Genomic DNA, 11,416 nt, shown 5'->3' with positions numbered 1-11,416 from the left:
ATGTATATAGTACAGGATTAAATGATAATTGATAAAAAAATATTAGCATAACATTTGAGACATGGAATATGACATTAGTAGTCTACCTTGTATTTGTTAACTTATTAATTGATAATGTCCAAAAATCTGTGCAATACATATGGGAAGATGTGTTGTGAGCGCCAATTAGACAACTGTCCAGATAACATTTTATAAAAGTAAACGATTATAGGTCAATGTACTGCCTTCCACACAGAGCAATTGCTCACACCAAACAACAAGCTGTAAAGGGCCTAAAAATCTCTCATATTTAACAATTCAGAATGGGATAAGCAACAGTCTAATCTATATAAAAAACTATAAACCAGACCACATATAAATTACCTAAAAAAAGATGACTGCAGTACATGACATACCTGACCTAGGACAGGTGCAAATATTTGCAATCGGATTTGAGGAACTATTGAAAGTAATAGTTGAAGTGTTGGATTAATTGATAAAATTATTTTATATATATGCAATGGGAATATCAGTTTGTGCTGTATTACAAATGAACATGAGAAATGTTGAAACACAGTTTGAATCATTTGGTGATGTACCTTAGAAATTTAAGAAGACATTATTTGTATGTATTTTAATACAACTTTATTGTCAGTTGTACAGAATTCTAATTAAAAACCATTTTGTTTCCCCATGTTTCAGAAACCATGCATTTGTTTCTCATCATGCATTCAGTAAGATATATGCCTCAGTGTTCAATGAGACTGCCAATGGTATAAAGTACATGGAATGGATCAAGGAGTTTGAAGATCAAGGTAAGACAGTAAATTTAGATAACTGAACATAAATAAAATCGAAGTATTAGGATACTAGCTAATGAGCATCAAGTAACTGAAAACTGTTGTCTGATAGTAATTCAAGTGTAATTTTTGGTAATTCCTAAACATTAAAAAAAAAATCAAATGAAATAAATCATGGAAGGGCAGACTAGATTTTTTTTTTGTGGTTGAATAAACCATAGTTATCACAATCAAAAAGTTTTGTTCAAAGTTCTGCATTTGATCTGCATTTTCATCATCCAACTCAAAACACTGTCGTCAAGTACTTTAGTAAAGAAATAGCTCTTCAAACACACTTACTCATTAGATAGGTATTTCACCTGCCACAGATATATTTCATCTTTTAGTACAGTGATTGTTTTATGTTATAAAGAGGTTTAGATATATGTAAAGGATAGAATCTGAAGCAATACAATGTATCAAATATTCTTGGTGTGTACATTTTCTGAGGGTGTCATTTTCTTCATTCAACTTAATACATACTCATGTCCTCAACTTGACACCTAGTTGTTCTGCTTAACTATGTCATAGGTAATTGAAAACTTATGCAAATGGTGTTTTTAAAGTTAAACACTTTGTAAGTGAGAAGGAAATTCCCATTTTATTTGTTTCTATTAACTTGTGAAAATTGTGTTACTATAGTGCACATTACAGTAAGCAATTATCACCTTGTCTAACAGAACGCTTAAATTCTTTTGTTCTATATTAAGCATGTTTCATAAGTAGGCTTCAGCTTGGCACACAAGAATTACTCTATGAGGTATACAACTTGTAACTATTCTTTTAAGCTTTCATATATAATATAACATTTTCAGCTTCTGATGTTGATTCCTCAGAAGACTCCACACAGGAAGACTTGAAAGATGATGACGCCCCTTGTAACGATAGTGGAGGTAAATTTAAAATCCTGTGTATTTTGTTGTATTTTTGACAATTTATTGGTTAATGAGATTGATAGGGTTTAGCCTTATAAAGGGATAAAGTGATAAATGTATTTTAGCTGCAGAGTTCATGATTGACCCTTGGTTTTGGAATGCACGAATTCTTTTTTGAATTCTGTGATTTCGAGATTTAAATTTCTTTGAATTGGTGGTGCATGTTTTACAGCCCAGGATTACAGGATCAGGACCCCTCATGCCTCCCCTCTTGTTAATGAGTTGTACTGATTTACCTGATGTTTTAATGTTAGTCACAGCTGTGCATGAAAAATATTATAACTCGGTAAGTTATTTTCTATATGAAAAGTTAGTTTATTTCACAGTCTATTTGCCAGTCGACAGTGTTCCCTACAAAATCTAATATTGCCCTCTGCTTGGTCTTGAGTAATATTGGTATCTCATGCCAAACACATTAGCTATTGAACTGTCCTCTTGTCACTAGAATTATAATATTTTCTTTTAAAAAACTGTAAAAATTGAAATGTTTTTAAGAGTTGATGTATACAATAGTAATCAGTTTTTCACTCCCAGTGTAACTGAACCATATTTCTGGACAGACAACATATGCATTATATGTAAGTGGCTAGGATAGTTTAAATGAAATTGATTGAATTTGTCAAAATGATAGTTTTTTTGTGCTTTTTTTTCAAATATGAAATGTGATAATTTTATACATATATAATAATATATTGTGTATGCATGAATAATCAATTTTGTGTGGTAAGGAAATAAAACCTGAACTTGAATAATAAATGTTGGAAGATTGCTCTAATTACATGCTTTCAGCCAAGAAAAATGAAAAATGGGGTAACCAAACTTGTTTTGTTGCTACATATCCAAATTGGTTAAGTGATAAGACTTTCTGTATCTACTGTATCTAACTGTTCTCATAATTTTCTTTATTTATGTTGAAAGTCTTTTGCATTAATTACAAACAACTCTCAAAATTTCACGTTTCTTCAAATATGTAGACCAAACTTTTCCGTTTCTTTAAATTCCAAGATGGTATAAGACACAAATGCCACCTTTACTATCTGTTTAGATAAGTAAATTTTCCCTATAAATGAATTTAATTTTTTTGTTTATTTTTTCAGAGAACAGTAAAACTACCTACCAAAAGTCTTTGTCGAGGAAGCAAGCCATGAGTGCCTATCTAAATGGGGAACTTGCCAATGAGCTACGACAAAGATGTATGTCTTCAACAATGGGTATGACCACTAAGATGTCAAGAGAACTGGTTATGCAGGAGATTGACAAGATGCGAAGACAAAAACATTATCCACATGACCCTAGCCATTGTACTGCTGAATGCAAGAAAAAAGGTATGTCTGCAATTGGTATACCTGTCGTTATTTTGTTTTTGGTTTTGGGGAAGAAAATTTCTGGAGAAGTTAAAACAACTGAAGTGAACAACTTTTGTCTTATGAAGGATGCAATTTGTTGAAATTATGAAATTAATAACTGAAAGTTGATATATATATATATTTTAAAGGGGCACTACCTGTGAAATTCATGGTCCCCGATTTGACTCAAATTCTGATACTTGATTTATAACAATGTAAAAAATTTATCCAAACTACCAAAAGTGTAAAATGAACAGTATACAGAGCATGGTGTAGATACTAGTATGTAGGTTTGATTCGTGTGTATCTTAGTCCAGATACCATCTAATTAACTATTGGTTTGACATCGGATGACCATATAAGAGGTGTAAACATAAGTAACGATCTGAATAGATAAACCAACATCTGGAATTGGATTTTTATAGGTCTATTTGATTTTAATATTAATTTTTATCATTGTTTTTAACCATATAAGAATGACTTTATATAGATCGAATCAGTAATCAAATGATTTACCATAGTTTCGCTTCCATTGTTGACATTCTTTATCCTTAAATAACCTGTACACATATAATGTATGTGTTGTCAATCTGTAGCTAGGGGTTAGATTGAAGTTAACATGAATACGGATTAAATGAGGTCGACTAATTCACTTGCCAATGAATCAGTAATAATTAGCTTAATTTGACGAAATTGAACCATTTTGGCTGCTAAAGTGATACATTATTTGACTTTGTCCCTTTCATTATTGAATGAACATAAAAAAAAAACTTACTTAAGTTTTTTATATATTTGGTAGGTAGTTCCCCTGTTTAATTCAATGATGAACTGAAAATCTGGGCCAGTTTTGAGCTACTTTCCTTGGTGAATCATTTGTTAAAAGTGGCTGTTATGGACTGACCTAAACTGTAACATAATATTTACACATTAAAGTACATGTATCATAAGGGAAGTAACTGATTAATCTGAACATCTATTGAAAGTTCCAAAACTTTTCCCAAGTTAAATGAAAGGACTTCAATTAGGCTGCTAAAAGCATTTAATGTACTGAAATATTGTTTTGGGGTTCCCTGAAGTGTTGCCTGACGCTCGGGGTGCTGGAATTTCTCTCTACATTTAGAACCTGTTGGTGACCTTTAGCTGGGTTTTTTTTTCTAGTGCGAGGGGGGTAGGGGTGTGTCTTTGACCTATTGCCCATTTCCACTCACATTTTTTTTGAAGTGATGTTGACATATAATTCATATGAATGATTAATAATTGTTGATGACCACTTCTATCAGCATATTAATTTTGTTTTTTTGTTTTTCAGGTTGTGAAAACTTGAGTGATTGATGGGTGCTGGAAAGTGTGCATGCCCCATTGTATGTTTGCCATGGAGATGGAAGTTCAGGGATTTCCCCTTCTGAATTTCCAAAATGTATGCACCTCTGAGCCAAATCCTGGATCTGTGTTTTGTGCAGACCACTATAAGATACTGGAAGAGAAGAACATCCCCAAACAGAAAGAAGAATTTCTTCAATTCATTGGCTGTAAGAGTAAGTAATTTTCGCTTAAAGTACATGTATTTTTAAACAGTTGCTTTTCTTGTTGTTGGTCAGCTTGGCAGGTGTTGACTGTTGAAGTGTTGATATTTTTGCAATGAAACACTCATTTATATGTTACTTATATTTTACCTGAAAGGGGGCTCGTGTGTATGAGGAGGTTTTTCTTCTTTATGTAGGTTTTGCTATATTTTTCTGTAAATGAACTTTATCCTAACTTAATAGAAAATGAAAGGAAATGGGGTAACCTTACATTTACGATATAATTCTGTCTTCAAAAGAAGCATACATTTTTGTAAAAGTACTCTTTGTTCTGTAAATAAGATTGATTGATTGTTGGTTGCTTAACGTCCAGTGGCAAATATTTCATGCATATTCAGGACGAGAACAAGTTCACAATAAATACAATAGGTAGGTTGTTGTAATAGAGGCCATCTAGGATGATGGTCGGGGAAATTTGGACTGCCACTGGAAAATGAGGGTATATTGGATAGGGACAGAAATTTTGCCTTGCAACAGGCCACCTACGGACCCCTCAAAGAGTTGTTGCAAGGGTTCTTAACGTGCAAAGAGCATGGCACTCTCTTTACACGAGGCATCGGATTTAACGTCCCCTTCTGACGGACGTGACTGCGAAGTTGATACATCCCGCACAGCCAAACGGACGCCCCACTTCAGCAAGCGTTTTACTGCCGGTCGGGAGAAGACCAAGTGACCATATTTCTATACCCCAGTCACCCTTGGGGTACTGTAAATAAGAGAAAAAGAGGTAATATCAAAATAAATCATTTTACAATAGTTTAATTTAAGTACAGCTGATTTGAACACAGGAATTCAGATGAACTGTAGATTTGAAAGAGTTATTAAAATTATAATTTCAAGATATGGCATTTTTGCACGCAAAGGAAATAATTTGGAGCTGTTTCAATGATACCTACATCTTAAAAGTGATATGGGTCCAATACAAATTGATTTATTTGAATGATTTTTTGTACCATATGATAGATTTACAACTAATAAAGTAATAATTGAAATTAGAATTGAAAAAAGGCCATTTTGGTTTCTAAAATTGATATACCCTCAAGTCTGCTTAAGGAATGTCTATGAATATTAATAGTTAATTCTTAAATGTTCCTGGTGAATTATTCCCCTTTGGCATTTAAAATTATTATACCTTTGGAGGCAAGTTGACTTTATGCTTTTAGACCCCAACCAGACCTTGTAACTATGATTTTAATTTTGTTTTCCAGAGAATCCAAGTTCAAGTGAAGACATTAAGGCTGTTGATGATAAGATAAAAGAATTTTCAAAGCAGTTAGCATCAACAACAGCAGGGGTGTCATCACTGAATTACCAGAGTAAGTTGAATGTGCAGTTTTGTGAATAAGACATATCATCTGAATTATAACCAATAATTTCGAACTCACTGCCAACTTCAGACTTAATACCTGAATCATTAATTGGTGTTAAACAGACGAATGTAAGGATGGGGTTGTAGTTGAAATGGGGATGTTGAAATTCTTTGTAACTGAGATCCAATGTTGTGTAGGGAATCAATTTGTTGTCTAATATAACCCTAACATGTATTTTCTGCTGTCACTAAAATTAGGTAAACATTTTTCAAAAGCATCAGTTGACAATATACATACAATATTAAAACAATTTAAATATATAAGGTTTGTCAATCATACAAAAGAAAAATAATGGCTAGCATTCTTCTATTTCTGGACATTTTTATGTGTGCATGTCTGTACGTTATAATTAGCATTTTGATGTAATACATTACATTTTTTTATGTATTAAATTATGCTCACTGAAATTGAAGATATCGGAATTAAGCATAATGTTGGAGGAAAATTGTTTTAGAATATTACACAAAAAAATGCAAAGCTTAGGCTCATGCATGAACTGCAAACATGTAAATGTAAAAAAATTGTTACGTTACCTGTGGTAAGCTAGTGCGAGAGTACAAAAATAGGATTCAGATGTACAGTTCAACAAATATTTAATTTCATTGGTATGCTTGTTCAATTTATCCATCTAATTGTAATAATAACAGTTTGTAAAACCAAAATAAAAAATGTCGATAAATGTTTCTTTCAATTTAACCCCTTTGATTCAATAACGGGTATGGACAGCTGGACCGTACGCGTACGGTCCAAATACTCATATGGTCTGTAACGTATATGCAGTATATTGTGATTTGAACATTTCTATATTATACAAGTAATAACAATTGGCCTGGGTTAAATGTATATTAATTTGAAATGTAAATATTTATCAAAGGTACCCGGATTATAATTTCACCATGAACATTTAATGGAATATTATTCACCATGAACATTTAAGAATTTTATACATTGGCTAGAGGTATAGGAGGAGGGTTGAGATCTTACAAACATGTTTAACCCTGCGGCAATTGCACCTGTCAGAAGCCTCTGGCCTATGTTAGTATTGTATTATTTTAATTTTATAAGTTATACCTATTGTATTTCTTTTAGACACGGAACAAATTGTTAGCCAAGTGAGCCCTTCCGACTGGCAATCAACCTCCACATACACCATATGCAACAAAGACACTGGTGAGAAGGCACGACTAAGACAAAGGAGCCGTGGCCATTTTGTATGTGTCACTGGTGGAGGGCACATTCAATATTTTGAACCTTTATTCAAGTAAGTTAACAACATTAAAAGTTAATTATTGTAATCAGTACAGAAATTCAAAAACTATAACATTGCACACAATTCCATTTTTTATGGTGAAGATAGACCTCAATGATATATTGAGCCTTAAGAGAAACCGGAGGATGAGAATGCAATTTCCAGCCACTGACTTATTTCAGGAGCGATTTTTTTTACACAATAGAAACATTTGGCATTGTAACATGTTGCAATTATAAATAATTTATAAAATTTATAAATGCTAGTAAGACAGTTCTTCTCAACCAATATATTTAAGAAAGTAATTGTTTATGGTCGACATTGGCAAGGCAGTTCCCAGGACTAACTATTAAAGTAAAAGAAATGTATGAATTATAACTCCCAACTATTAAATATACCTATGAGTGGAAATTCTATGGTATGTAAGAACATATTTAACATTTCACATGTTTGCCCTGAACCTTGAATTCAATATAAATCATGTAAATTGTTGTACTGTAAATGTAAAAATAAGAATGATTTTTATTTTATTGGAAAATTTACACATTTAAAAAAACTTACATTTTGAAATTTATAATATAATTTAAACATCATTTGGAAGGAAATAGTCAAAAATTAAAATTTGCACTTTGGTCTGGTCATTTAAGAGAAACGCATGACATAGTTTATTGATTTACAGTATTAAAAATTGTTAGATTGGTATTGGATAGCAAAACGTAAGTGCAATTTGTTAAAAAATATGAATTTAAATGTCTTGGACTAAGCACTATCATTTGGTTTTCTGGAGACGTATATAATATTTTGATTCCTTTTGTTTTATTTGAACAAGGCATGAACATTTGTATTACACAATAATGTTTACAATATGTACATTATGTTATGTAATTTATTTAACTTATTTCTAGGTCAGAAGGACCTTGCCAGATATTCATGATAACCATTCGCAGTTTGTTACTGGAGCTGAGTAAAGTGCCAGAAGACCAGCTTGAGGCAAGGATGAAATCATTGATTTTAGCCTATGACAACATGTGCCACCTTGATTGTATTAAAGCACCTCTAAACAAACTGTGGAAGACGATTAAAAAGATTGTTGACAGATTACATCTGCAAAACCACAAGGATGCCCGATGTAAAGTCACTTATGATCCGTCAACAATACCAGAAAGTTATAACACCATGATCGCAGAGCAGACCTTTTCCTGGTTTTCAAGGTTTAAGAAAATTGCAAATTCAATGACACAAACGCACCATCTGTTTTATATCCACAGACAAATACAAAGGCGGAATAAGTACTCGGGTTCATGTCGTCTACGTGGGAAATCACCACTCTTGCCTGGTATCAATATAACATTACAGAAGAAAGCGGTTAAAGACTGAACTATGTTATAAAATTATTGTGTAGATAGTATCAGTTAGTTGAACACTTTACGGACAACATAAAAGGTCGACGTAGGCTAAAAAACTTAATTCGAATAGTTTTGGGGTGAGGGAGGGGGTCCACATTGCTGCAAGTTTTATTAATTGAAGATCAATTTTACATATATCCATATAGGTAAATCTATTTATCCCAAATTAAGTTAAGAATGGGGGTAGGGGAGGGTCAGCAAAAAAAAAATAAGTTTTTTTCCTGCATTGAACTTTTGATTTTGTCCCTTATTAATTCAGCATGTTATGGTAACTTGACTACTAATTCACTTAGGTTACTAATCAAAGACTGTCTCCTCTTGCATATATGAAGGTCTAAATATACAATGGCAATTGTTGTTATCCATTTATTGTTAAGAACTGTGTGCCACTAATTTAAAAGATGTATATATATATATATATATATTTGTATATCTCATATACTATGCAAAAGAATTATACAAGTGGTACATCAATGTCCCTTGTGCAGTTATAGAAAAAGTTATTGTCCTTGTATTTTAATATATTATATTCTAGTCATTGTATTCATTCTTGAATTTACTTGTAAGCCTTGCTTTAATTGAAGGAAAGTGTTTGTCTTTGCAGTTGGGTGCTCTACATAGTTATTTTGATAGGTATTGAAGATATGACTAAATCCCAGTACATCTCAATCGTATTCCTTAATGCATTAAAATTTTTAGACAAGGCTATTCCTATCTGCAGGTTCATTCAAAATATGATACTCATATATATGAGATCTGAAATTGATATAATCACACTGATATAGAAGGAAGTTGCATACATTTTGTTTTGTTGCTGTAAATTTTTGAAGGAGCTACTGGTAGTTTCCAAGATGAAGTGTAGGTGCTAACATGAAAGTTTTGATTAACTGAAGATAAGTTTTGATGAAGGAATGTACAATATTCTATCTAAACTATTGAATGTTTTTTAAATATTTTATTATTTAATTACCATATATAAGAAGCAATTCTAATATGCAGATTTGTGTCAAAATTATAACAATATGTGTCTTGTTTTTAGTTAAGGTGGTATCCAACACTTTCACTGAAATTGATTTGGCTTGTTAATTTTCATAAAATTTGGTGAAGTAAATTCAAAGTAAATAATTTAACAGAAAAATTTAAATTTAAAAAAGTTTTGAACCAACCATTACACTGGTTATGCAGAAAATTAAAAAACACCAATTTGATCATTGAGAAGCTTAATATTCCTTTTACAACACGACATATATTTAAAACGTTTAGCTGACTTTACAGAATCATCTCCCTGTAGTGTTAGGCAACCACCTTAAATAGCTTTAATCTGTAAATAAAATTAACATTCTTCTTCAATGTAGATATCCACTGTATGTTTTATTATTGTTATAATTTATTCTCCTTATGTATTTTGCTGAATGCATGTAATTTTTATGTATGTATGTATATATATATGTAATTTATTACAATGAAGAAGATCATTATGGAAAATTGTGTTATAGTTTTTATTTTATTTCTATATATTTATGGCCTACACGAAAATCTAATGTCTTTCAAGAGACATTTAGAGTCCAAATCAAATCTTACTGGTGTGCACAGTTTTTGCTCCTCAAGTTTGCAGCTTACCATCTTCTCATAAGATTATTGTTTTTATGTTTGGTATTAGATTGAGAATTGAGATCCAATTTACATCTCATAATCAATTGTTTTGGTAATCCTTAAGGACAGACAGCTTGGTTTAAGGTTATCAGTTGTTCCACCGGTTTAGTCGAATTGATTTAATTAAAATGACCTTTTCACTTTTCAGGTCATATGAAAATACCAATAAGATTTTAAAATTTAAGGGAACCAAACCTTTTCTAAAGCAATAGTATAAAATCACAACATAGAGGAAAACATTTCCTTCATTATATAGGGAATCACTGAAACTTGACCGCAGCAGCCCCCTTTTAGGCAGTCAGTTGGTCCCTCCCTACTCATGAAAATTTCTGGACACAACACTGTTTAAAACTGGCTGGAAGGCTTGACAAAAATGTTGATTAGTTTCTTTACTTCGGTGCAAATTTTCAAAGAGAGTTGCTATCTTGGAATTGTAAGTTAAATTCTTAAATATCACCCCATTTCTATATTTAAAAAAGCAGTGATATTGTGTTTTAACTTTTTTCATTTTTGGTTCTTATAAAATGAAGATGTGTTACGATTGCCAATGAGACAACTGTCCACAAGAGACCGAAATGACACTGCAGACATTAACAAATATAGGTCACTGTACAGTCTTTCAACAATAAGCAAATCACATACCACATCATCAGCTGTAAGGGAACATATATTTATTCTTTCGAGCATCCCCCAGGCATGCTTGGGGGATGCTTGGAGCCTTTTAGAAAAGCTTATTTCATTAAAACACCATTAAAACCCCATAAATGTCAATCAGATTGAGAATCCACGCTGAGTTCAATCAGTAAAAAGCTCATATGAGCCTGTAAAAGATGCTTGTTTATAAATGTGATGTTTAAAAATATATTGGCAATACGTCTTTATTCTGTGTAGTTATTAATATTTTGCAGACATTTCAATGTCTTGGTAAAATGCCTTTTTCAACTTTCTGGATTAATTTACACTGCACGCTATCAAACTGTGCAATACATTTGGGGGGGGGGGGGGGGGGGGGGGGATATAAAAGAAAACTTTCGATATGTATATGAAATTAAGAAA

The 11,416-nt window shown here is 32.1% G+C and overlaps 1 protein-coding gene across 1 annotated transcript; it reads left to right on the top strand.

Annotated features, from left to right (window-relative positions):
- The first annotated feature begins 373 nt into the window (after positions 1-373).
- LOC139494228 (uncharacterized) lies at positions 374-10,192 on the top strand. Its single transcript, XM_071282398.1, has 8 exons — positions 374-448; positions 584-794; positions 1,634-1,711; positions 2,851-3,093; positions 4,425-4,634; positions 5,891-5,998; positions 7,142-7,313; positions 8,207-10,192. The coding sequence occupies exons 1-8, from the start codon at positions 374-376 to the stop codon at positions 8,676-8,678; spliced, it is 1,569 nt and encodes a 522-aa protein (XP_071138499.1). The 3' UTR covers positions 8,679-10,192.
- Positions 10,193-11,416: the final 1,224 nt, after the last annotated feature.

Source organism: Mytilus edulis, chromosome 11 (genome assembly GCF_963676685.1).
Source record: "Mytilus edulis chromosome 11, xbMytEdul2.2, whole genome shotgun sequence".
In the NCBI taxonomy this organism is placed as follows: Eukaryota; Metazoa; Mollusca; class Bivalvia; order Mytilida; family Mytilidae; genus Mytilus; species Mytilus edulis.
The sequence above is the reverse complement of the archived record's forward strand: the minus strand, read 5'-3'. Positions and strand labels throughout refer to the sequence as shown.

What these genes read in the sequence shown, in the direction of transcription:
- LOC139494228 (XM_071282398.1), top strand. Translation starts at nt 374, where the DNA reads ATGACTGCAGTACATGACATACCTGACCTAGGACAGGTGCAAATATTT. An exon ending in CCCTTGTAACGATAGTGGAG is followed by an intron (nt 1,712 to 2,850) that starts GTAAATTTAAAA and finishes TTATTTTTTCAG; the next exon opens with AGAACAGTAAAACTACCTAC. An exon ending in AAAAGGTATGTCTGCAATTG is followed by an intron (nt 3,094 to 4,424) that starts GTATACCTGTCG and finishes TGAAAACTTGAG; the next exon opens with TGATTGATGGGTGCTGGAAA.